Source organism: Anopheles gambiae, chromosome 2 (genome assembly GCF_943734735.2).
Source record: "Anopheles gambiae chromosome 2, idAnoGambNW_F1_1, whole genome shotgun sequence".
NCBI classification, from domain to species: Eukaryota; Metazoa; Arthropoda; class Insecta; order Diptera; family Culicidae; genus Anopheles; species Anopheles gambiae.
This window is the reverse complement of record NC_064601.1, coordinates 13,565,179-13,591,909: the sequence shown is the minus strand read 5'-3', so window position 1 is coordinate 13,591,909 and position 26,731 is coordinate 13,565,179. Positions and strand designations below refer to the sequence as shown.

Genomic DNA, 26,731 nt, shown 5'->3' with positions numbered 1-26,731 from the left:
GGCGATTGGCAAACGCGAGTACAGATAAGATAACGCACCTTTCCGCCCGGTACGGTGTGCCAGGGTTGTCCTCTCTATTTTGGGGCGAACTTGTCGCGCCGTTTAACGGACGCTTACCTTACCCGCGAGTAACGGCGAATGTGGCAAGATAAGATAAGAAACGTGTTGCACTAAATAGAGTGGATAAAACGACTACAAATTTATTGAAACCCATGCCGTGGGTTAGATGCGATGTGCCACACCAAAACAATCAAAACATTTGTGGAAATAGAGACGGTGCAAAAGAGTATGAGAGAGAGAGAGAGAGAGTATTTGCGGGTCTGGCTAGATTAATCGTCCAGTTGGCAGAGGCAGGCCGTTCCCCGCAGAACCCAATGCTCCAGCGGCATATCAGTTTCCAGCTCGAGGAACATGACAAAGTTAGTCGAGTGGCCAGTGGTGGATAGGACGCCACGCCGTTCGCTTGTTTTGTAGATGGGGCAGTCGTAACGATTGACGCGCTGTTCACTTTTTTCCGACTTCAGTATTGGGGTCATCGAGATGATTGGCAGTGTGTCGTAGAGGATGCGCGACAAGGGCTCATCCAGCCGCATGCTTTCCCGATTCCAACGGGCACCTTCCAGGTAGAGGCCCTGTTGAGATGATAAAAGCAGTTGCATTAGAAATTGCATTGTTACTAAATGAATTAGTAATTGTTAGAAAGTTAAGTGTCACATTAATACAATGCTTTGGCGAGTACTTACGTCGAACATTACGTAGTCAACGTTGATGAGTCGTTTGTCCTTTTGTAATGCAGCATTAAATGAGTTAGTTTGCGTCGTTAGAATGTTATTAGAATTGTGTATGTTATGTAATATTTGTATCTCATAGCATCTATATTTATGTGAAGCAAGATGACTTACTATCTATTTGCAACGTTAAACAATTTGCAGTGAAATATGAAATATTACCTTAACAAACGTTTCCACCTCGGTAGAATCTTTGACCGCTTCGTCCGACTCAAAGCTGGTTACATCGAAGTTCATTACCAGGTCATCGATGCGGAGCTTAAATTTGCGCGAGTGGTTCTGCATAATGCCGGTCAGAAACGACTGCGTAAAGTAAAACCCACTCATCCAGTACACGTTCGGTTCGCCCTCGTCGATCCAGCGCTGGAAGAAGGCTAACCGCTGCACAAAGTCGTTCACGTAGCTGCCGAGTGGCTTCAGCGAGGGATAGCTCTTCGACAGCCACGCTTTCGGTACGCGCGATATTTTCATCGCCCGGTAAATGTTCTCCAGCTCCGGTATCATGCTAATCTGGCCCTTGATGGCTCGCTGCACATCGATTAAGCTGAGGCGAATGTACTCTAGCAGCCGGTTGAAGCGCGTGAGCTCCTGGCGCAGCACGGTGTTCATCGAGTTTTCGTACTCGATTGGATACAGTTCGGCGACGGCATCGACATCGTACAGGGTGGGTAGCTTTTTGGCAATCTCGGTGCACAGCAGCAGCACCGGATCCTCCTTTTGTTCCGTGTCGGAGGAGGCCGTTCCGGCGAATAGGTGCGTTTGGGTGAGCAGAACTCGATCTAGCAGCTGCAATGAAGGAAATTAATCAGCCCATATTGAAGAACAGATACTACACAGGTACTTGTGATTCGTACTTACCGACGAGGTTTCATCAATATTGCGCGTGATGTCAGCGTTCTCGTGCAATCCAAACACCTCCGGGTGGGCGATCATTGGCATTGTGGAGATGTAGGCAAGTGCTTCAGTCTTGGTTGGCAGTACCGGTACTTTATAGCGGCCCGATTCCGTCAGGGGATAGTTTTCGACATCGATCGTGTCCTGGTTGTAGATTCGGTTCAACAGAGCCATCAGCAAACGCCGATCCTTATCGTCGGTAACTCGGCCTCCGTAATTACACTCTCCCGTAAGATAAATGTGTCCCTCGAATGGTATCTTGTGATACTGGTTCAGGAACATCTTCAGTTGCATCAGGGAGATCCTTTCGAGGAAAAATCGCTCATTTCGGTACAGTTTTAAGATATTTTGAAACTCAAATACTTACTTCAGATCGGATTCATTGAACTCGTAGGGGATGTTCCAGCCAAGTGGACCAAATTTGCATCGCTCCTGCACAACGGCGTGGAAAAATACCAGAGAAAACACTCCCCGAAGCCATATGTTGGCGAGTTGTTCATCGAAAGCGTCCGAGTAGAACGCGTTATTGGACAGTGGTTCAGTGGTGAAGATGCGTGTCATATTGTTCTTAACACCTTTCGGTGCTTCGTTCGTCATTTTGACGCTATTTTGCAGTATCGATACTGGAAACCGTCGACTGGGGTATGAAGTGCACCATAGCCGATACTTGGGATGGACCGACTCGTACAGGCTCGAGTCCATGCAAATTTTCTCCAGCTCGTCCATGTACGATTCGGCCACGTGACAGTTTTGCAGCACAACCCAGTAGCCCAGCTTGATCGCATCGAGTATAGTTCGCGTCGCTTTCGGTCCCTGGCCCTGTCCGAGCGAGATGACTCGACAGTCGTCGCTCATGTAGTGAGCGTTAGCGAACGTAAAGATGTTGTCCATCGGGTCGGAACCGGGCGAGAGCATAAAAATGAGCGGAATTCTCGGCGAACTATCACGGTACGATGTTTCCAGGTTGAATTGTGGCGGCTCTACGTACGTTTTGCCAATGTTCTGTACAATGAAGCGCTGCAAACCGGGAACGACCTTATCGGGCCGGAGACACTTCAACACGATCAGCTTGGTGATGTTTTCGTGCTGATCGTACGGCTCCGGCAGCGGATGGGCGTCGGGTTCGTTGAGATCGTTGTACGCTTTCCACTGGGCAATGTTTTGTATGATCGATTGGGGCAGCTCTTTCAGGGAAGGTAGCGCTCCGGCACGCACTATCTCCGACCAGCACTTGTCCGTGAGCCACTCGGGAGCTGGATTGGGGTAGGGGTTATCCAGCGCAAGCCCACCGGTCAGCAGGAAGGAAAGCTCTGGATCCTTAATGTCACCCCGGCCACGCATGATACCAAGACACAGCACGAACGAAAACATTAGCTTATCTTTCTCGAACAGCGAGCGACACACATTGTTGTAGATGGCCATGGTGAAGTAGTCGGTGAGATGTTTCAGACGCTGCTCAAGATCGTCGGACTTGGGCGAGTTTAGGATCGCCTGTACGAAGATATTCAAGAACCAGGTGAGGTTGAACTGGTACATTGGGTCAATATTTGCCAGCTCGGCGGTGCAGAAGAAAATCACAGCCGAATGGCGAGCCACCGGGATGTACTGTTGTCTGGCGGCATCAATTTCCGCTTCCGTCGCCACGGCTACGATCTGTTTCGCCTGTATCTCTTCCGACAGCTGCTTGCTGGAGGTGAGAATGTCGATCGCATTTTCGTCATCCAGTATGTTACCCTCCGCAGTGGAGAGTACCTGCAGAATCTTTGCCTCGGCATTGTACAGCGCTTCCTGGTTTTGGGCAGACTCGATGATGAGCGATTCCTTTTTCTCCTGCAGATCGGGACGCTCCTGAACGATGACCGTACCGAGCAGCTGCGACCGTAAGCCTTGCTCCGTAATCATGAAGTTCATCAGCGTCACCATGACGGCGGTTTCGGGCAGATAGTGAGGATTGCGCAGATTCGTCGTGATGTAAAACCGGAAGTTGTCGTTGTACTCGATCATACCGTCGCCGAACTTGATGTTGTACGATCCCTTCTGGTAGATGATGTTTTTCTCGAGGATGGAATTAAACCCGGAATCAATATTCTCGCCCACGTTCTCGAGCAGCACCGGATACCCATTGATGATGGCGTTCTCCACGATGCGCATATAGTTGGCTTCCATCTGCTGGATGATCTTGAGATTGTTTGCTTTCTCCATATTCTTAACCCACTTGTTAGCCTGCCCTTCGGGATCGATCATGAGCGGCCAGCGACGCGCATGCTTCACGATAATACCATTCTCAACGGAGAAGTTATCCGTCGGCAGGCCCCAGTTAGACCAGCTGCGGATTTGCAACGGATTGCCAAGGGTGGTGATGAGAGAGAAGGCTTCCGTACAGGGTATGCGTCGCGTGACGGCTTCCGCGTTCCATTCCTGTACGATCGTTGAGCGAAACTCGGTCGAGAAGCAGCCCAGGTACGCCACACACCCGGCAGCAAGCAGTACATCACCCACTACGTTACTAAGCGATTGGTGCAGATTGAAGGCACACTCTGACCAGCGCCGCTTTTCACCACCAAGTCCACCGATCAGTTGCTCGGCACGTATCAGCTTCTTTTCGCAGCTATCGATCTCATCCTCCAGGCGTTTCTTTTCGCGCGACTTTTCGGCAAAGAAATCGTTCAGCTTCTGCAGCTTGTCGAGAATTTCCTGCAGCTCGGCACGCTTCGAGTTGAGCTTTTCCATCTGCATCGCCAGCTCTGCTTCCGCCTCGGCGAGGGCAATCTTTTTCGGGGCGACAATCTTTGCGACACGGTCGTAGATTTCCATAGCCCGCACCCACCGGCACAGACCTTCACAGGCCATGGAGATGCTTTTGATTTTCTCGGGCACAAACTCACGATCGGCGATGTACCTGTTGCGAAGGAATAGAAGATTAATGAGTAAGCGTAGGAAATGAGTGATTGGAGGTGCGTCTTACACTTCTCGTATCTTCTTCATGACGGGTATAGGAATGTTGTCCTTGTCGAAGGTCTTTAAGCTATCCAAAAACTTGAGATCTCCCAGCATCTTTTGTGACGGTCCCCAGTAGTCCTCCACCAGATGGCCATCTGCAATAAAACGTATAAGTGAATCAAATTTCGATGTAGTAATTATCCCCTCAGTAACACTCACTCGGATCAGGCTTTCGGTCCGGCTTGATGCCACGAATGACACAGACGGCTTCCAGCACAAGCTTCACACCGGACGGTGGGTTCTTCATCGATTTTACCACGGTAATGTCAGCCGGCTTGAGCGTGTCAAGGGCAGAAAGTGCGGCTTCCAGTGCCGGCACTGCTTCCTGCAGGTCGCTCTCACAATCATCCTTGATCGCTTGAGCAGAGGCGGCCGCCTCGTTCGCTGCCGTCTCGTCCGCACCAACAATTTCTTTCTTCTTTTCGGCTTCGGCCGTCTCACGTTCGATGTTGACCATAATTTTCTCCGTCTCGTCGGACGTTTGCTTCAGCATCGGTTGCAAATCTTTCAGCTGGTCCTGCATGACCGACACCTGCCCGGCGGCAAAGTCCAGCTTCTCCAGACCGGTAGTGTACCGGTCGCGTTGTGTAATGGTTTCCGAGTACTTTTTGTGGTACAGGTCTTTGAATGATCGTAGCATCTCTAGATAGGACGTGGGCGTGACGTAGTTACGGCGGCCCAGCTCGAGGAAGAACCGGTTCGAATTCTCTACAACGCTTTCGTTAAACACAAGCACACAGTCGATCAACTTACACTCCAGCTCGGTCAGTTTGCGCACCTTCTGGTCCTTCTCGTCGACTGGTTCAACAACCTCGACGCTAGACGACTCGCGGGAGGACAACCGTTCCTGGCTGCTGACGAGATCCATCGAGCGAATGAAATATTCCGCCACCTTCTGCAGCGCATCATCGGGCCAAGCCGTAAACCAATCGATTGTGCAGCAGTTGATAAGAGAGGGATAGATACGCAGCCGCTTTTTGAACGAGTCCCCGATCGGGGAGAAGGCCAGCGCTATGTGCAGGTTCTCGCGCACACGCTCCACGAAGAAGGTGTACAGCGACAGTGCTGTCAGATCGATTGGCTTGTTCGTGGCCTGGACGATGATTTGCATTTGTTCGAGGATCACCGCCTTTTCCTCCGCCTGGAACAGATTGGGCAGGTCGGCCGTATTGAGCAGTGAGTTGATGTCTTCCACGAATGCTTCCTCCTTCGCCTGCGAGTCGTTAAAGAGAAACACGGTACGCTTGCCTTCGCAGCCCGCATACATGAGCAGCTTTTTCATATCCTCGCGCCATTCGTTGAGTGTGTAGCTGCGTGTCACCTCCACCTGAAATACGAGCGAATCGCCCATAAAGGATGCCAGCTTGACGGCGCTGCGCCGTCCGGATCCGCCGAGTCCCACCATCAGCAAATGTCCCCGAGGCATCTGCAGCACGCGCGAGACGCGTGAGATATGCTCAATCGCAAACCGGAACAGCACTAGGTTCATGGGCGATTTCGATCGTTCGTTGTACTCGGACAGATAGTAGTTGATGTTTTTCTCCAACTGTTCCCAATTGTCCACCTCGTCGTAGATGCGTGTTACCGCCGCGGGCTCCATGTAGTTACCGAACAGCAGATCGCGTATATGCTTGTCCGACACCTTCTGGCCCGGCTCAAGCCGATCGCCAAAGGCTTGCTCCATCTTCAGGCGTAGATGCGTCACGCAAGCATCGTCGACTAGGCGGAGAAGCTTCAACTTGTCGTCATCATCCACTAACCGGTCGCAAAACACGCGATACGATTCGTGCACCCAAAGCCGCACAAGTTTCTCCGGATCGGGCAGCTTTTTCGAAGGCAGCAGCACAATCCCCTGATACACCCGTGACACATCGCGCAGTGAGAACAGATAGTGTGATTTTGCCGGTGTTGGAAGGAAACTTTCAATCGCTCCACGATACACCGCAATGGCTGCTTGACTGAGCAGCTTGCTAAGGCGTGCCACGGGCTCCGGGAAGCCCTTCGCAAAGTGCCAATCGCCGATCGAGGAGAAGATGCGCATCAGTGTAGTATCCTCGAAGGAGTCCACTGATATGACGAACATGTGGCGATACAATCGCTGTGGAATGAAGTTACTGCCCCCGATCGGTCCCATAGCAGCGATGAGTAGCAGATCAATAAGCTCGATCTTGGACGTATCGCGCAAATCCGACCATATGCGATGGTCGAGCCAGGTACGTACGAGCTCTAGCGGTGGCTGCGAGCCATAATCATCACGTGCCGGCATGGCAAGATCGTCGATGAAGTTGACACACTCTTTCCCGACCGGTGGCCCATAAACACCTTTGCGCCGTCGATCCAGCTTACCCATGATCGTGTCCTGCACCTGTGCGGCCGTGCTGCGTGCCGAACAGTTAATAATGTTTGAGATGAATTTCGCTTTCGGCAGCTCGCGGATATAGTTGGAGATGGTAGCACTTTTGCCTGTACCGGTCGGACCGGCCAGCATAATTGGGATGCCGTTGCGAACGCACAGATTGGTCCAATAAAGTATGTAGCCAGTTTCTTTGGTCGGTATCATAAGCTCGGAAACTATGCATGATTCGGGCAGGACCACTTCCTCCGTCGTTTGCCAGGGCCACCAATTTTCATGCTCATCAAAGCGATAGTCCATAAAGTTCATCTTTTCCGGATACATTTGGCCACGGTTCAGGGAGAAGTGCTTCGGTTTCGGATGATCTTCATTGCCACCGTAAAGTATTTTGCGCAGCAAGGGATCGATCATCTTGCGCCCCTCGTTGGTAACAGATGAGAAGTAGCCCCAAGCGTAGCAGAACAGGAACGTCTGCTGAAACTGTATTTGTGTGTAATTTTGCATGCGTGTGCAAAAAATGGAGAAAAACTTGGAAAACATCTGAAAAGAAGAGGAAGTGATGTTAATGAAGTAACGAGTTTCGTGATCGGACTACTTCGTATTACCGAATAGCACTGCATCTCTGAGATTGGTAAGACGGTTTTAACCATTTTAAGAAACTTGAGCGAAGGTGGAATCAACCACTCAACAAGTTGCTCGAAAACGCCGATGCTAATCTCAGACACTCCTTTCTCTTCCAACACCAGCAAGAACGATTTGTGCAGAGCTATCCAGCCGAGCTGATGTGGCTCCATATAGATCATGCCGCATCTAGAAATAAATTCACAACAATTAACAGAAGAAACTTTGGCATTGTCCTCATACACTTACCGGGACACAGTAGCGGGAGAAGCTTGCTCCAGATCAACCGGCTCAAACACGAGGTTCATCAGCTTAGTCATCTGAATGATCTCGCCCGACATTAGGCAGAGCTTTTTGTTGTCGTCGAGCACCGTGTTCAGGTTCTCAATCCACACCGCATCAACCGGCCCATCGAAGAGAATCCATTGGCGCTCCAGACTCGTTGTGTTGACCATTTCGCGGAAAGTGTTCGCCAACACACCGTCGGACCATTCGTGTGAAGCCGGATCAAAGCTACCGTACAGTTGGCCCATCGAGATGGATTTGGGATTGATGATACGGTACTGTACGCCCTGCTCTTCACACTTCGGTCCCTTCTCGAGGCGTAGCTCGCGTAGCGTTTCGGCCAAAACCTGATAGGCCGTGGTTTTGCCTCCCATCGAATCGCCAACGATCATTAAACCGTGCCGTACGAGCATCATCTCGTAGATCTGCATGATTTTGTCGATGTACCAGGCTGTTGGTTGTAGCTTCCGCTTCACCAACCTCACCAGCAGAATACGCACAATATCGTCTCGGGCAGGCTGATTGTGAGATAATGAGGAGATTAACACGTGGTAGAGCAAAGAAGACATCGAAATAGGTACATACCGGAGGGAGATCAACCCCAGGAAATAGATCCTTGTAGATGCCTTCAAACAGTGGAATATCTTGTTGCAGAAACTTGGGAAGGTTCACATCAATGATAGCTCGCAGTACGATTTGATCCTCCGGCAGGTGGGGTTGAGCGCGACGCAATGAACCAGCCGCCATAAGGACTGATTTTACCGCTCGCATGCCGTAATCGTAATGGAACTGCGAGGATAGTTGCTCCGAGCAGAGCTTGTACGTATGTACAATCTTTTGTGCAAGTACGCGTGCATTATCGAACCCATTGGAATAGAGCGTGATCTCGCCGATCATTGCATAATCGGGCACCATCATGGCAACCGTACGAAACAGCACCTTCAGATTGTCCGGCAGCTCCGTGCGCCCGGCGTAGCCAGGATTCATCGTGATGAAAATGTTACACGAAGGATCGAGCTTCAGGTGCGTATCTTCAAAGGTAAACTTGACAATCTTCTGCGCGATGGCATGCTGAATGGTGAGTATCTGTTGCGCCACGACAGAAAGCACTTCCAGCTCGATACGGTTGAACTCATCGAAGCACGCCCACGAGCCGGACTGAGCGAGACCCTTGAAGAACTTGCCGAGCGCCTTGTAGTCCAGCCCGTCGGAACAGTTGAACACGACACACTTTTTGGCAACGGCTTTGGCAAGATCTTTGCATGTTTCTGTCTTACCGGTACCGGCAGGACCTTCCGGTGCACCACCAAGGTTGAGCTTGAAGGCACCCATCAGCGTGCGGAAGCATCGATCGGTGAGAGGGGTCGTAACGAGACGTCCAGTATTGCCGAGATACTCCATGCCGTACTTGAGGTCGGTAGTAACCATGCTAACACCGACGTAACTCTGCTTGTCATCGTCGTCTATGCGCCAGTAGTACCGTAGCTGTGAAAACCAGTTAAAATCGCCCACATCGCTGATCTGCTTGTCAACGAGCAATTTGACTATGTCGCGTGCGTGCACATCGACGACGATCAGCGCTTCGATCGTAATCGTTGCACCGGTGCTCAGATTTCCTCGCACTAGATCCACCAGCTCGGCGATCTGATTGCTGCAGGTTATAGCGAACTGCGGGAGCTGGCCCTGCTGGATGGCTTCTTCGGCCTCTTCGGTCCACTTGAGGCAGGATACAACCTGTACCGCTTGTCCGGGCCAGTTCAGCACCCACACCTTTCGCGGATCGTTCGGGTAGCGCTCGTACGATTGCCAGATCTGCTCCTTAACACTCTCCAGCATTACTGTTTCGACCTCCTTAAGCCATTTCTCTACCAAACCCTACCAAATGGAGTTACGAGTGATGAGCTGGCAAGGTAGAATAGTTTGATCGATTGATGCATACTTACATTAGCAAGATTCGGGTTAACCTTTCGAACACATGGTATCACTTCCTGTTCTGCCGATGTGATCGCAACAATTTCCATCTGCGGATCGAACTGCAGCGCGTGTATGCCCTCGAAGCACTTCTTCAGATGAGGCTGCACACGGAGCGGATCCTTGGTTTCGGACAAAATTTCCAACAACTCGTCGTTCGAGAGGAAAAAGAAGCGCGCAAAGAACAGCCGCTTCTTTTCGAGATACATGTTGAGACCCTTCTGTATCTCCTCTAGATCGGTGTACGCCTTCCGCAAGGTGTTTAGCAGTTCCGGGTAATCTGTCGCCTGAATGACGTGTGCATCGGACGTGGTGTGTTTCATGATCTTGCGGAATACGCGATCGACAGCCTTGAAGTGACGGCCCTCGGTTGGCATCTGGCGCAGGATGTCCTCGGAACTGAAAATCGGCTCGAGATACATCCAGGTCGCCTGCACCTGCAGCCAGGTATCGATAATGTCCTGCATGGAGATGAGCTTATCCTCCCAGTTGTTTGCTTTCGTGCCGAGCGCAGCGATATAGGGCGATCCTCGCATCGCCTGTGCCTTCAGAATGTGGTCGTCCAGCAGTGTTTGGATCTCGTCGACGGAGGATAGAATGTACATATCGCTGTCCCGGTACGGTACGCAAACGAACAGCACATCGGTCCACTCTTCCTGCATGTTGACGAGCTGAATGTTGAGCTCGTACTCTTTGCCGGCCGCATTCGAGATCTCCTCGAGCCGGTCCTGTATCTTGACGATATCGATCTCCACCATCTGGCTGAGCGAATTGTGCACGTCCGGGTTCACTTCCTGGCCGAGCTCTTCCGAGATCTGTTTCCAGTGGCGATCGCACAATCCCTGGCGACAGATCGACTCCAGAATTGGTAGATACACCTTAAACTTTTCCACCTTCATGCGTATCTGTTCCGCGACCCGCTTTGCCTGCGGGCTACCGGTAAGCTCCTTCAGCAGCACCGATATTGCGAGATACATTTCCTCGACCGCATTCCGTATGATGTCCGCATCCAGATCTTTGAACGGACCGAAGTACCACACCTCGTGACAGGTGTCGAACTTGTACGCCGTGTGCCACAGCTTCTCGATCGGTCCCATCTTTTCGATCATCTCGTTGAGCGACGGGAAGAACGACAGATCGATCTGCAGCAGGTTTTCGTTCGTGTTGATCTCCTTTGCCTCTCTGCTGCAATCCTGAGGAGCACAGAATAGGGGTTAGAAAGTACGCCTTAAGGTTGAAAGTGTAACATAGAGGCAGATACTTCTAAGATCTTCATTAGTCCATCCACTGTATCCACTTTATCGCGCAGATCGTCTAGTGAAAGCATTTCGCGTATCTCTCTCGTACGGAAGTGATCCATTTTTTTCTTCTCCGTCATGAGGTACTGCTCAAACTTGACTCGCCGTTCGCGTAGAGATGTTTCGAGATTATCACGCACAACGGATAATCGAGCACCGCTAAGATCGAGCACCTTTTCCAACTCCTTTGGCCACAGGAACAGACGAGAGTTGAGATTGATATCTTCCTCTGGAAAGAGCCAAAGAGGAAGGAACGTTAAATGTACGTCATCGTCATTGGACCTGCTGAGTGCTTGAGTGTTTCGAAAAAACCTACGGTCAAGAATAGCATGTGTTAACAGGAAGATAACACGCTGTGCGACCTGCTTGATCTCAGACGTCAGCTGGTACATGCGTTCCTCCCTGCATTGGGTAAGGTAGTTCTGCAGGGCCACCACTTCGGGAGTTTCCTTAGGTCTCTCGCCTGCATGCAGCGACATATCTTCAAACTCATCACAAATTCTGTAAACAACAAAGATGAACCAGTAAATCTTGATCTTGAAAGCCATGTCTAATGACGTCAATATTTACCTCCTATTATCCACTTGATTTAGTGTAATGAAATAGTTGATGACAAAGTTCTTCAGATCATTAACCAACTTTTCCAGTACCTTATTCAGCCTGCTGTTATCAAGCATGAATAGATTCAGCGGTATAAAGTCTCGCAGATAGTAGATCCCATTGAGCAGATCGGTAAACTTTTGGACCAGCTCTTTAAAGATATCCAATGGCGGTAGTTCCACTTGCGAGAAAATGCCCTCCGTTATAAGCTTCATCTTGTTTGCCAGAACCGGAAAATAGTACTCGTACATTGGGTAAAGATAAACCGTCGGTCCAGTCTGGTTGGCGATGACAATCTTCTTCACACGCTCGTACAACTTCTCCATATCGTCGTTGTCGGTGCGTATGAAGTGCAGGTAGCCGAGCTGCTTCTCATCCTGCGTTAAGTAGTACTCGAGTCGCGGTATCTTGTAGCCCACCTTCAAGATCTTCACGAAGTAGCTTTTGAAGAGATCGGGGAGCTCCTCCATGTACGGATAGATGATGATTTTACCACTGCTTTCAACAATGAAGGACGTTCTCCGTTCATCACCGTTCGTTAGCGCGAAATCGTCCGACTCCGAGGCCAGTATATCGGGATCATCATCATCTACCTGGTACAGGGAAAGATCACTTTTCTCGGTCGTTTTCTCAATATCTGTGTGGTGTTGGCCAACCACTGAGACGGTGAGTGTCATAAAGGGCTTCTTTCGTACTTTCGGCTCCTCTCCTGCCACATCACCATCCCGGTACACTTCCAGCGCCTCGACCAGATGGTCAAGACTCTTCTTGATAAGCTCCTGCAGATGGTAGGAGGTGAGTGCGTGTATGCAGTTGAAGAAGATTGTCCCTCGTCCACCGTGTGTAGAGTTGCGGGGCACCAGATCTTTCCAATATTTGCGCATCACGTCCACCAGATCAGCCACCCTGGGCATCCAGTCGTTGATTAAAATCTAGAACAAAATACACCGTACGTTAGAACCTCCCAATTACAAATTATGTGCGCGCTTACATCTCTCGTTATTCGGCAGCTGTTATGTATCATCTCCGTGATTTTATCGGCATGCATCGGTATGTCAGTACTGTAGAACTTGACCGAATCTACTACCAGCAGATTGCTGTACAGCTTGTGCCATAGCATGTTGATCGCTTGCAGCACGGGATGATTTATCATGAGCACTTCCTCGAGCCTGTTCTTGGCGAGCTGGATCGAGCACTTCCACGGCACTGGGGCCACCATTGTGGCCATGGGAAATTCGGGTGGCTCAATGGCAAGCTGTAGCCGCGATCGTTCTGCCTCGGAGCGCAGTATGTAGCGTAGAAACGAACGCTTCACGTAGTACCGATAGTCTTCCTGCAGGTCCATCAGCAGGATGATGAAAAATACAGCCTGATCGCGTGACACACCATGATCGGCATCGAAGAGGTAATCCATCAGAATCACCTCTGGATAAATGTTGGGCCACAGCTGTTCTTCTTCGGAAATAAATTTGTGTGCTTGTTTGAGATGGTTTAGACGCTGATCTATGCGGGGCAGAATTTTTTTGATAAGATGCGACGGGAAGTGCTCTATTTTGCGTACGTCCAGCTGATCGAGCACGTTCAGTGTACGCTGCTTCATCGCATCGTCAAAGAAGCACATCGCGTGCCGGAAGTTATGCTCGTACCGTTGCAATATTTTATGCTTTTGATCGTCGGGATGGACAGGTAGCAGTGCTTGCAGATATTTGAGCTTCCTGATAAAAAACATTTAATACAATTATTGGGGAATATTCGTGCAATACTTAAATACTTACATGCTCTCCGATTGCTTGAGTTTCTTGATGTATTGCTCATTACTAAGACGTTTCTTTTTCACCTTAACTTCGTAGACATTCTTGCTCTTGGATGTACACTTGGAAGAAAAGAAGGCAAACATATCATAGAGAATTAGTCACCAGTTAGACCTCAACATGACGAAACCTACAAACTGTGGCCTTCTCTCCTGTTCTTCCTTCTCCCGACGACGCTTCTCTGCCTCCCGTATGCTCTTGGCAATCATGCGATCCAGATGTTTCTGAATTTTTCGCAACGCTTCCTCGTTTTCTTCCGGCGTGCGATAGGCAAACTCATCGAATTGAAACTTTTGGGGGCGCTTTTTTCTCCACAGTGATGGTAACTTTCGGCGACCGGTCTCATCTGTACGGCCATACCGCCGGAAGAACTCATTACCGCGGAGCATCGGTTTGGTGAGTGCTAGATCGTGAAATATTTTCAATCGAAACCGTTTGTACACATCGATCATACGATCGGTAGCATCTTTAGCTTTTGCAGACAGTGAACCGCCACCATCACGAGCCGGTTCACCCCGACAGTAAACCTTTGAGGTCGAGGGCCGTGGTGTAGCTTCCGGGTGATGAAACAGGTTGACAGTTTCCGGTGGCAATAGTTCCGGATCCAGCGTACCATCTCCGCGCGGTGAAAGATGCAGACTGTAGTCCTTGGTAAAGCAGCTGGACTTGGTCGAATGAATTTTTCCTGCAAAGAGAAAAACCTGTAGATAAAAGGTGAAAGCATAGTTTGACTAACAGCCTACCGATTTGTTCTTCTATGAAGGACCGGGCCGGATCCAAGGGTAGCTCGTCCGGTCCATGGGAAAACTTATAAAACGGAACATCCTCAATGTGCCGTTTAAGTTTGGGTTTCGGTTTTTTTGCACGTCTCATTTTTTAAAAGTTGTTCTTATTCTTTTAATCAGTAAAATCTTTCAATTAGTTTAGTTAGACAAACTAGCAGCGTTAAAACCACCTTCACCATTAACTGCAGCCTACTTGAATGAAAAATTGTTTGCATTGTTTACTACCGGTAAACGAAGCGAATGTAGCGAAGCAATCATCTCCAATGGCAACCGGCTGGTAGGTTAAGCACGTGCTACACATGCAACACGTGGTTTGTTGAAATTATAGAAACGCAACCGAAACCTGTTGAGTTTTTGTTATGATCGGTTTCTTGTTGAAGGTAAACAAATATCAACAAGTGTTAAAAAACAATAAAATAAAAGTGGATCAAAATATTGTTGAATGTTGGAATTGGGTCAATCGAACGATTATGAGGGTGGCCTTTGAAGGTGAAAGTTTTGTTTGATGTAGAGCTACAAAGCATTCATCACAATGGATCGTTCTTTCAAAATTCAGTTTTAAATGTGTTTTTGTGGAACTTATTTAGGTTAGGAAGTTAAATTTAGAAATAAAATTTGCTTTGTGGTTCATACTCCAAATGTTTGAATATAATTAAATATCAGTTAAAGACACTTGCATTATTTGTTTTGAAATAGCTCAAATAGAATAATATTCGATAAATGTATATAATGATTGGGTTGGTGATATAATCATCATCTAGCACGAACTAACAACATGCCCGCCATGGGTTCAAGTCCCGTATGGACTGAACACCCCTTACGCATAATTGACTATCGACAGTTTTTGTTGTGCCAGGTAAGAAGAAGAATAAGAAGGAGAAGAAGAATAAGAAGGAGAAGAAGAAAAAGAAGAAAAAAGTTGGGAATAAATAAAAGGGAATAAAAACAAGAACTGGTTCCGGTAAACACACGATTGTTTCCCATTGTGATGCAACAGCATGCAAACTTGAGCGCAAGATTGCAAGCACATTGTAAAAGCGCCATCTATGGGCCAGTAGTGTAAGTTTGATTTATGTTCGTATAGCTCATCATCCAAGAAAGGGGATGTGGCCTTTTTGTTTAGAATAACAATTGTTTTGTTTAATTTTGTTTAACATTGTTTATTACTTTAATACGAAATTATTGATTGTGCTGGGTACAATTGATGCCTGCTCATTTGTAATAGTTAAAGACACAAAAAACACAAACCATTTTCGGAAATACATTATTGCTATACTTTAATAAGAATTGCTAACAATTATTAAAATCATGCTTGTACTAGTACGAAGCATGGTTGCTCATTTGTAGCGGAAGGAAATGGATGTTTGTTAAGTTTGTTGAAACGATTTATTTCACAGCATTCTCGCTGAAAGAGGCTTGCGGCTTTAATAATACTTCATTCAGGAAAATCGCTTGTGCTGTCAAAATAGAGAATTTATGAACTTAGCCACTCATCCCCTGCCAGAAGCGTATCCATTCCACCGTCAACGTTGTCCTGCCCACCCGTAAATAAAATTTGTATTTTAAATCCCCTCGTAAGGCAGGCGTGCTGTATTCTCTCCCCCTCCTCTCGTCTTCCGGTATTAGCACTAAACGGTCGCGTTTGCCAGCCAGCACCTTGATCGGTCCGAAAATTAACTTCCAAAGTCAATGAATGCAGCCCGCGGCTTAAGGGTCAGCATTTTTATCGCCCCGCGCGAGTTTGTACAACGATGGGCCAGCAATGGGCGGACGAGAGCCAATGGGTAGGGCTATAACTTACGCGCGTAATCCACCCTTCAGCCGAAGCGGGACTAGGAAGCGTTCTTACCGCCTGCCGGTGGCCGCTCAGTGCCCGCGTAAGTATCAATTAGTGCGAGAGTATTTCGTGCAACTAATCAACATTGGGCAGACCAAGACCGAGGGCCCTTGCGATTGCAATGCTCACTAGGTGCTGGAGGTGCTGCCCTTCCTGTTGGAGTTGGAGTTCGTTATCTCTCCGGGACTTGTAGTGGCCGTGCTGGGAAGTGGGAACCCAGCTGTCCGGAGGTACAACCCCTGGAGCATAGAATCACTGGAGCGCAGTGTGCGCAGTGCCCCACGTATCCTTCTGGAGCTATTAGCAGTCATTTACGTATCTCCTGGGACCGGCACAATTGTCCGTCCGACTGGCTGTAGCAGCGGGAACTTTCCCTGTTTTATAGAGGGGATTTAGGAGTCTCACTCCCGGGTAACTACGATGCACTGTCTCGTGTACACACACACACACACTCGCCCTCTCGAATAACAGAAAGCTGAATAATGTCGGAAGCAATTTTCGTGCCCGAAGCTATAATTAAACGAGCGAGCGCAGGGGTTCATGTCATTGGATTAGATCGCGAGGACTGGTAGGGTTTGGAACACACCGGCCCGGAGTAGAACGTTTTGGAGGTTTCCTGGTACGTTATGGGTCGCGAAAAGGGCGACCCTGTGATGGTTCGTTTGAAATTACAATGACATTATTCGGAACCCGGGGGGAAAGGAGCGATTTGTAATGGCGTACGGGTAATGGGTATGGGTTCGATGTGACGGGATGATTCATGCTCAAGCCCAACAGGTTGGTTGCACGTCAGGTGTGCCTTCGCGTTCGTCATGATTGTTCGTTTTAGTAGCAATTGAGCTTAAATATTTGGAAAACGTAGGGACGTCTACATACTGATCAGGGTGTACATGGAACTGGAATCATTACAATATTCCATGAAGAACGTATAATCGCCAGCAAGAAATAGATAAATGCCGAATTTTTAGAATTTACTGACAAAATGTTACAGTGTTCATCAAATGGGATCATCAGAGCTTCTGGTAGAGAAGAAAAATTCAATTGCCGCCACACCAAATCAACTTTGTTTGGTGGGATAAATATTGTTTTCCTTTTTGCGTTGCAAAACGCCTCAAAGTATGCAATTGGCACTGCATAAAATGCATCACAGTGTACTCTTTCACAGGCTAAAAAGTACACAGTATACCGGATTCAATCGAATTTTGCGCAATCTAGAAAAATGAAACCTCGCTAAAACCAAAAACTAACCATTCAAATTTGAGCCATCGCTCGAGTTCATTCAGGCTCATCTCGCCGTACTCTGTTTGCTTGTGCTAAATAAAAGTGTCCGTTTTGTCCTAATTCGTTCATATACGTTCACATCGCACGTACTCCCCTTTGTATTGATTCTGTTGGCATTGACCTCGGTGGGGGGGCACCGTTCGCATTCGAGCACATCAGTTCAATATCAGCAGTCGCGGGCTAATATTTGCACGCCAGTCTAGCTATGGCGGATGAAAGAATCTATTTGATTGGCACTATGTCGAGGCTCGACAATACAGCCATTCGCTCGTGTACATTGAATAAAAAATTACCATTTTTTAGAGAGCGGAAGCGTGCCCGAGCCGGGTGACGGGTGAGCATAATTGCTTCGTCTACCGTTAAGAGTCAATGGTGGCAATTTGTTCAGCTGAAAATGGGCTCACAACAATTAGACGATCGCTTTATTCGACCACCGAATCGTGGACGAACGGAAGCACAGCATAATGAGTCTGGCCAAGCACGGGGATTATAAATGCTGGCCGTGCGATAGCCGTAGCCCTCTAATCCACGGCAAGTGCACAACACAGGAGTGTGGAGTCGAAAATAGCGTCCATTGCCGTGTTCGATGCAATCTGGAGCGTGTGCGTGTGCCTGTATGCTGCCTATCAACCCGTGCCGTAGCCGAAATGTGTGCGGTGAAAAAATCTGCTCGATTGCGCGAATAATGTCAAGCCCGCATTGCCATCTGGCGGAAATGCAGTCCCCGACGGGACACGGGCACCGTTTGGCGAAAGAATTAATTAAATGAGCAATTTACACATTGCCATTTATTTATTGTGTAAAAGTGTGTGCGATAATGGGCTCGGCGTGGTGCATTTGGTGCGACCGTGCATCGCAATGGCACCATGGGTAGGTTCGAGATGATGTCGCGTGCTGAGTGAGATAAAATAATAAACAACTGGTTCATGCATCCTACCCGCACTTGTGTTGCAACGAGTGCAGCAAGAACGTAGGAAATGGATGGCACGCACGGAAATTGTCAACATATTTTGTCGACCAAAGCGATACGATTCGGGTGGATAGGGGCAGTGTATCAGTGTTTGTTCGGGAATGCATTTACAGTGAGCTGCATTCGATAGGATGCGTTTGAAAATTTGAGATAAATTTGGAAGTTGTTGATTGTGCTAACTTTGTTTTGGGTTGGAATGCTTTAATTATTGGATTGACATACAGATCATTTCAAAAGATGTATTAAGATATTTTGTAGATTGAGTTGCATACTTTTAGGCGTATTTAATTCTCTTGCAAGCAAGCCTCTTGAAAAACCGCTTAAAGTTATGCAATTATCAATACAAAAAGGATTTTGAAAGGATAAAATTCTTTTTGAGGTTAATATGGAAAACATACAGCAGCGTAAGGCAATTCTTCTCTGTTTTTTTAATCAAGAGGAACGGTCCAAAACTCTGTTTTACTTTTGATTGTCTAACAAAATATGCAAACGCAAAATGTAAAATGCAAATATAAATATGAATGAGAAAAAACGGAAAATTTGTAATACACCTAGACGATCGAAATATTTTAATAGTTTTACATTAATATTTATGATTGGCTAATTAATAAAATTTGAACTTTTCAAACAATATTTAAGTTCTTTAGAACTAGCAAATAATTCAATGCGCTCAAAACGAATATAGAAGCTAGAGCCGATATACGTGTAGAATCCATAGTGGTTGAAGGTATAATTAAAACTTTTGCATATAGTGCCTTTTTTTTGTTTGGTTCCAGTGTTTATCAATTGAAAGCTGAAACGATGGCACTGCTCCCACATCACCAGGACGCCACTCCGGAGGGATTATGTCGCAGCAAATCTCCGGGAACGGACGGGAATGGAATAACAGTACACGTATAAGCGCACGAGCTCAAAAAAGGGGACAGAAATGCAAACAGCAAACACAACAACAAGGCAACAATCCGATAATAATCAATAATGAATGGTTTCAATTTTGGTACGTCTCGGTGAGCATTGTTTTTACGGACGGGTGGCAGTGGCCGGGCATTAAAAATCAGTCTCGCCATGGCCAGGAATTATGCAAAGATTTATTCGTGAAATGAAATGTGCTGTTGTTGTAGAGGGGTTTTGTTTGCTTTCTTTAGCATGTGTGCTTATTTCAATGTTTGCTGTTGGATGTAATTGTTTTAACTTTAATTAAAACATGTACGTACCGCAGTTGTCATGGTGCATGTAGTACACATAGGTAAGTAGTGCAAATATAAAATGATTTTGATGAGATGTATGTTATATAACGTTTGAATTGAATAAAATGGACAAAAAATGTTGATCTGAAGGATGTATCTTAAACCACACCAACGAAATTTTAATTGCACTTTCTATAATAGTATCCCATGAGTCGAACTCTAACCGTGATGGCCAAAAAAGGGGAGCTAAAGGAGCGTGCGCGATCCTAGAACGGCGTCTAAAACGGATTCCGTGTGACAGTTTGTGGAGGTCGTAAAAGCCTGTTTCGGCATCTACAACATCTTGGCATTATTGGACAACAATCAGAGCATCGAAAAAAGCAGAGTTTCGAATGGCCGACGTCCCTGAGTGATAAGAAGCACCACAATAAACATATCAGGAAGTAGAAATCCCAATGGGGCCAAAAAAAGGAATTTCGATATGATACCTTCGTCCACGAACCAGGCTAACATACATCAGCTGTGTCCATTCGAGTTTTTTTCTGAACAAACATGATGCAAAAGCTGTACTCCATTCCTACTGAAGAGGAATTAAAAAAAATCGAAAGTAGACCTGAACGTTATTAGGAACAATGGATTATTGACACAATTTACCATACTTTTTGTGATGCAATTCCGTAGTTTCAAGTGTTTGGCATTGATTTCAATTAATAATGGTATTGATATGGTGATGGTTTCAAAACCCCTGTGGTTATGGAAATTATCAGCGTATGTGTATTTCCTGGATCGTTTAAACATACCATTCACAGTGCTATGCGTAAAGTGACGCACAAAACAAGAATATGCGTATTATTACATCACTTTCCCAGTACGCGCTCATGTTTGTGGAATGTAGAGGATCATGTTAATGATATTAATTTTCAATTCCGTTCCTTTCGACCGTATATTCCATCATGTTCAATGTAGCAAACAAACAATATGTGCAGCAAATGCATAGCTGTAAGCATAATACGCTGTTTGGCATGTGTACGAGCGAAACATTGAAAGATACGCTTTAAAAAGATGAGTAAAAACATGGCAACAAGCTGTAAATTATGGTCGTCATGTTTGTTGTTTATTTCGTTACCATTTCAAACGATTTACCAACGAAAAACAACCCTATGCACTGTAGCCAAACATAAGCAATTAACAGTCGGTGGTTTATGCTTGACATAAAGCTCCATCTTGTTTGTGTACATTAAAGGCTTGAAACGAAAGACAAACGAAAAGAACTCACTTTTATTGCAATCTCAGGCGGTGTGAATGGAGTGCTGCTATACTTAAAAACGAGCAATGCAGCTGAAGCAAAAGCAACACAATACACGCGCGAATGGTTGGCAGCAGGTTGTAAAAGAGACGGGACTCATCAAACGTTCGCCCAAAGGGTGGAGAGGACGTAAGCAGTGTGGCCGAACAGGGGTACAAAAATAGCTTGTACAGACGTTCCCGGGGATAAAGCGGTTGTCCGTTGGTGGCAGCAATCCTGTTGTTGTTTGCAATTTCGTGTCCAAGCTCTTTGCGAAGCAGACAGGAGGCGAAATCAGCATCAAACGGGGTCGCTCCTTAAGCACACAGGGGGGCAGGAAGAAATTGTCGCTACCAAGGACGATGTGAATTACCATCCTTGGCCTGTGTGCTGAAGCATTCGGCTGGGTATGCTAACGTGAGCGGTGTCTTTCGTGCAACCGTCGTGCTGGAGCCTACACTCCCGGCAAACATACTCACACACACACACACACACACACACACACACACACACACACACACACACACACACACACACACACACACACACACACACACACACACACACACACACACACACACACACACACACACACACACACACACACACACACTTACGTTGTGCTAGTGCCCACTTGAACCGTGTTCCCGTTCCTTCATCCACTTAAGAGCGAACCTTAAGGGGCTTCCGGGTGTGAAGTCCTTTCCTTCGAGTGGAGTGTCTTCATCAATCATGCCGTGTGCTGGGCGGACGGTTGCTGGCAGAGATCCTGCTAATGCGGCACACGGGCTCGGTATCTTAGCGACACCTCCTGCTTTCGCGTGCTTCCGTGCTGGGGCAAAGTGTCCCTCGTCTGCTATTAAATGCATATTAATTATCCAACAATTAATGTAAATACCACTTGTTGGTGCAAGTTACCCACGGCGCTGGTTCGTACATGATGATGTGGGTTTGGGAGAGGGCGCTGGGTTGGCGCTCCCGGTGCAGGAAGGCACGGGGAAGGAATCATTAATCCGGCCATGCTTTGACGGATGGTTGCCTGTATGCAGCCAACTTCCGACCAATTTCCTTGGAGCATGACTGTCGTTCCTAGACGCCCATCTTGAGCGCTTCGTACGGTTTACAGTATGTTACAGCAGGAAAACTGCTAAAAATTGAGACATGGAGACATTTTTTCTTTTGAAAATTAATTATTAATGAACCTTTTTATTTGCATTAGGGGATTAAAAGTTAAGTTTAAAAATTGCAATAAAAGTGACAAGATAGGAATTTTAAGAATTTATTTAAATCTTTTGGTATTCAAGGAGTTCCTCTAAAATGGTTTACAGATTATCTCGATGGAAGAACGCAAATAACCTCTTTTTTAAATAGTTCTTCAGATCCACTAGAAAACACCCTGGGAGTTCCACAAGGAAGTGTTTTAGGGCCAATCTTGTTTATCATGTATATTAACGACATAAAGAAAATATTGCATTATTGTGAAGTAAATCTGTTTGCCGATGATACAGTATTATTCATCGCAAAACCTAATTTAAAACAAGCAGAGACTCTATTAAATCTAGAACTTAATGTTTTAGATGGCTGGCTAAAATATAAAAAACTGGCTCTAAACATTAATAAAACCAAATACATGATCATATCAAACAAAAATAATCAAGAACAGCTGTGTATTTCAATAAATCAAGAACAAATAGACAATACTGCTGAAATAAAATATTTAGGGGTTATAATTGACAATAAATTAACGTTTGGGCCCCACATAGATAATGTCATAGCGAAAGTAGCAAAAAAAAGTGGTGTCATTAGCAGGCTTAGCAAAGATTTAAACTTTTTTGGTAAACTGCAACTTTACAAGTCGCTTATTTCACCACATTTAGATTTTTGTGCTTCTATTCTTTTTCTTGGCAATAAAACACAGATACAAAGATTACAACGTATCCAAAACAAAATTATGAGAGTGATTTTGGGTCTTGGTTCAAGAACTTCTTCTAAAGTTATGCTTGACATCCTGCAATGGATGTCAGTAAAACAAAGAATAATATATCAAACAATGATTTTCATACACAAAATATTGAATGGAATGTTACCAAGATATCTCGGGGAACAAATAGTTCTAGGGACGGATGTTCATCGTTACCCTACTCGTAGATCAAATGAACCGAGAACACCAAGCTACCTTTCATTAAGAGCTCAGAACTCCTTATACTATAAGGGAATTCGAATGTATAATTCGATGCCAAGAGAAGTTGTTAACGCAACAAGCCTGGGTAATTTCAAAAAGGAATGTGCACTGTATGTGAAGCAGGTTATTTAGTAATGTGGTCGTGAAGTGTTTTAGTATAGTAGTATAGTGTAATGTAGAATGTATACTTCTAGAAGTGCTTGCTAGTTTGTATTATGTAAAAGTATTTAACCGCATTTATCTACTTGATGATGATGGTGTATTTTTTAATTTGTTTTTGTTTAACAGCTTTTATGAAAAAAAAATAAGATAATTTAAAATAAAATTTAAAAAATAATGAGAGTCTTCAAAGATTCGAGACACGCGCGCGTATAGTGGACTTTGGGGTTTAGACCCACTGATTGTAAGATGATAGGACTTAGCGGCACCTTATCGGATTCATTAGTGGGTCGAAAACACTCAATCATCCACTCGAGTGTTATGTAGAAATTTTTATTTTCATTTTTTATACCTAAATATCTTTAAGATAATTTCGTCCTTCTCGAACCTTTGAAGGGGAAAGTGGAGGGACCATCATAAAAAAAAAAAAAAAAAAAAAGACAATGGTGCAATGCTTATTGCATAACTTTAGGCTTTTATTAGTCGTCGAAGATTATTGGATATTTTACGAGTTATTTGTGAATGTAAAAAAACAATACATAAATATCATAGGATCTAATGTTTATTGATGCTCTTTTAAATTATTTTAACTGCTTTAACTTGAAAAACTGCAATATGTACGTGCTGTTCCTTCTACAGCAGTTAATTTAATTCAGTATCTGTTTATCTTTACCCTCTCCAGAAAATCACCCTAGCCTTTTTATGGCACGCCCCGTAAGAAGGCCCTGTTCAAAAAGCTCCTGAAAGAAAGCTTGTTTGTACGGCTACCACCCAGCTGGACCCATCTTATCAACCAACAGGAGCCAAACAACCGACCCAAATGGTGTCAATTTTTGCGACACTATGAATTTTAAATGTGCCACTTCCGCATCCGCATTAACACTTCGGACAGTAAGGAAGGGCCGAAGCGGAACCATCTTACCGGTGTAAAGAGGGTGGTCCGGAGGGCCAGAGGACCAACATTGTTCGTGTGCGAACACTCTCGTCGATGATGGTACCTCCCCCTTCACCCCTGGCAGTGGGGAAAACGGCAACGGGTTAAGCTCAACCTACCGCAAGTACACACAGACACACAGCACGGAAAGGGGCAAGAATTAGCCCACAGTAGGGTGGTCGAAGTAGATGCACTTCACACCGGCTGGTTGGGGGGAGGGGGGGGGGAGCACACAAGGATAATGGTTCCGCCGGGGGCCACTCATCTAATTCAAATCACCGCGCACTCATACCGCAACACACCGCAGTGCAGTGAGCACTTTGCCGGTTTGGGAAGAGCTGGCCAGTTGTGCACTTACTGCACCACCGGATGCAAACAATTTCGTTTGGTCAAGATTTGCGGACATACCATCCTATCACCTTCGGAACGGTGCGGGCATTGGGTCGTTGGGGAAAGTTTTATGAAAGCGTACACTTACAGGGCTGAGGTACGATGGTACGAACAAAACTTGAAGAAGTAAAAATAAATGAAGTACCTTCACAAGTAGTAAAATGGAGATGGGAAAAACAAACGAAGCATTAGACGCGCAATCGGAGGAACGACAGCCCGGAACGACAAATCTGCAGTACTTACCCGTCATCCATTTGGTTGCTTCCCGAAGACCCCCGTCGTCTCAGTTGAGAATAAAATCTGTAAGTTGTTGGCTACGGCAAAGAGATCGGTCTCGCGCACCCCTCCGCCAGATCAAAGCGCTACTCGCTGTGACTGTTGCAGCGTGACGTAAGTGCGCGCGTCTCATTATAATTTAATGGACAGCATCTATGCGCGGGTGCGGAAAATAATGACAACGGTGACGATGGTGAAAAGTGTACGCAGCAGCCTGAAGCAGCCGGAGCAGCAGTTGCATTACTTAGCGAATGGCAGATAAACACGGTTTCGTGTACGCGGAGATGAAGTGTATAAGTAAATTTTTGATTACGCTGGTGGATTATAACGCGCTGGCTTGATTATTTCGTTTCGTCACGACGGCAGAAACTCACCCCGGCTGTCGATGGGAGGTGGGGTAAAGGATTTTTCCACTCAATGCGACGGCATTTGCGGCTAAAGGACGCGGAACGGAGGATAGTACTTTGCCTTCAGCAAATGGTTGCAAATAATTTAAAAGCTTTAAATGGGAGATTCCACAACTTTTGACGTACGTTTAGGGGGAGGAGGGGGGGGGGGGGGGAGCTCTCTCGAGTTGCATAACAAATGTAGAGGTTTCGTTTAGGTTGCTGGTTATTTAGTGTAATTATTTGTGTTACCAGGTTTGAAAGAGTCATTTGTATATTTTATTTATTTTTATCATTTTACCCACTGTTTTCGTTAATGTTGAGCTGGTTTAATGTGTACAATTGCATATTATTATGCGTTTTTATTAGCTCCGTTAGAAATTGTCTTAACATTCTCCAATTTGTTTCTTTCTCGATTTATTGTATTACTTTATAAAAAGTTAGAAAATGCACAAAAAAATGTCTGGAAAAATCTTTTGTAGCCATTTTTCTCTCCTTTTTAATGAATTTTTTCTTGATTAATTGCAATCAGACCATCCGCGATTGCAGCAGAACAAATCAAATAGCTAGTAAATGTTAACATCGCCTTAGAGTTTTCCGTGTCACTGGCAGCCAACTGTCACTTTTACACCAATCAGTGAATCGGCACCGCGCTCCCCGTTGCTGGGTGTCTCCTGCCGTAAGGCTTGTGCCGCAGCACCGCGCCAACACAATTATTGTGCAAATTGTGGCACATTAAGTGGTCCTTCGAGGTCAGGCCGTAGACCCACTCGAACGATAACGGTGTGAACTATAGGTACAAGTAGAAGAAGTAGGAAGGGAGCCAAGTTTGAGGACCTTTTTGATTGTTGTGCTTAACAGAGAAAGAGAGAGAGAGAGAGAGAGAGAGAGAGAGAGAGAGAGAGAGAGAGAGAGAGAGAGAGAGAGAGAGAGAGAAAGAGAGATAGCGGGAGAACTAGCGTCAGCATTATAAATGATTCCACTCGGCAACGGCTGGCAGGAAACGTTCCACTCCCGAAAACCCGTTGTTGCGGCAGGACGACCCCAGGCAACAGGAGGAGGAAGCAGAAGAAGGCTTATTGTAATAATAGGCATACCAGAAACAAACACTTTTCCACGGATCACCGAAGTCGGCAACGGGGAAAAAACGTGCCCCGTTTGTCGATCGCTCGACGAGGGTGAATAAATTTGCATAATGAAGAAGACGCGACAATATCTACCCGCGCGTGCCCCTCGTTTGGCTCTTGCGCCTTTGCCGGGCGGGTGCTAACGGGGCTAAGGTGTCCATCGGTCTTGGTTCGATTTTGTGCGTTCCCGGCAGGCAGGCAGCAGGAGGCCGTAGTCTTGCTCGGTTCCGGTTCGTTTGGATGAACGAATGAAAAATGAAAGAAATGAAAATGAAAGAATGAAAAAAAAGTGTGCGTCTTCGTTTCCCACT

At 46.3% G+C, this 26,731-nt stretch overlaps 1 protein-coding gene across 3 annotated transcripts; it reads right to left on the bottom strand.

The window, feature by feature from the left end:
* Window positions 1-101: 101 nt before the first annotated feature.
* Window positions 102-14,683, bottom strand: LOC3290543 (dynein axonemal heavy chain 3). Of its 3 annotated transcripts, XM_061644900.1 has the most exons (18): window positions 14,365-14,682; window positions 13,756-14,306; window positions 13,586-13,683; window positions 12,802-13,525; window positions 11,781-12,742; window positions 11,527-11,711; window positions 11,174-11,439; window positions 9,885-11,105; window positions 8,527-9,816; window positions 7,906-8,459; window positions 7,641-7,845; window positions 4,842-7,575; window positions 4,648-4,777; window positions 2,050-4,581; window positions 1,647-1,986; window positions 951-1,574; window positions 744-782; window positions 102-632 (listed from the first exon to the last, which is right to left on the bottom strand). In XM_061644900.1, exons 1-18 carry the CDS (start codon window positions 14,492-14,494, stop codon window positions 330-332), a joined length of 12,888 nt encoding a protein of 4,295 aa, XP_061500884.1. In that variant the 5' UTR covers window positions 14,495-14,682; the 3' UTR covers window positions 102-329. The 3 variants fall into 3 exon arrangements, with proteins under 3 accessions (XP_061500884.1, XP_061500883.1, XP_061500885.1); XM_061644899.1 differs by having other exon boundaries at window positions 11,174-11,711; window positions 14,365-14,683; XM_061644901.1 differs by lacking the exon at window positions 744-782.
* Window positions 14,684-26,731: the final 12,048 nt, after the last annotated feature.

Excerpts from the sequence above, each read along its gene's own strand:
- LOC3290543 (XM_061644899.1), bottom strand. The coding sequence starts at position 14,494 with ATGAGACGTGCAAAAAAACCGAAACCCAAACTTAAACGGCACATTGAG. Across the intron at positions 13,684-13,755 it reads AGGAGAGAAGGCCACAGTTT|TGTACATCCAAGAGCAAGAA; the intron begins GTAGGTTTCGTC and ends TTTTCTTCCAAG. Across the intron at positions 12,743-12,801 it reads GCTGCCGAATAACGAGAGAT|ATTTTAATCAACGACTGGAT; the intron begins GTAAGCGCGCAC and ends ATTTTGTTCTAG.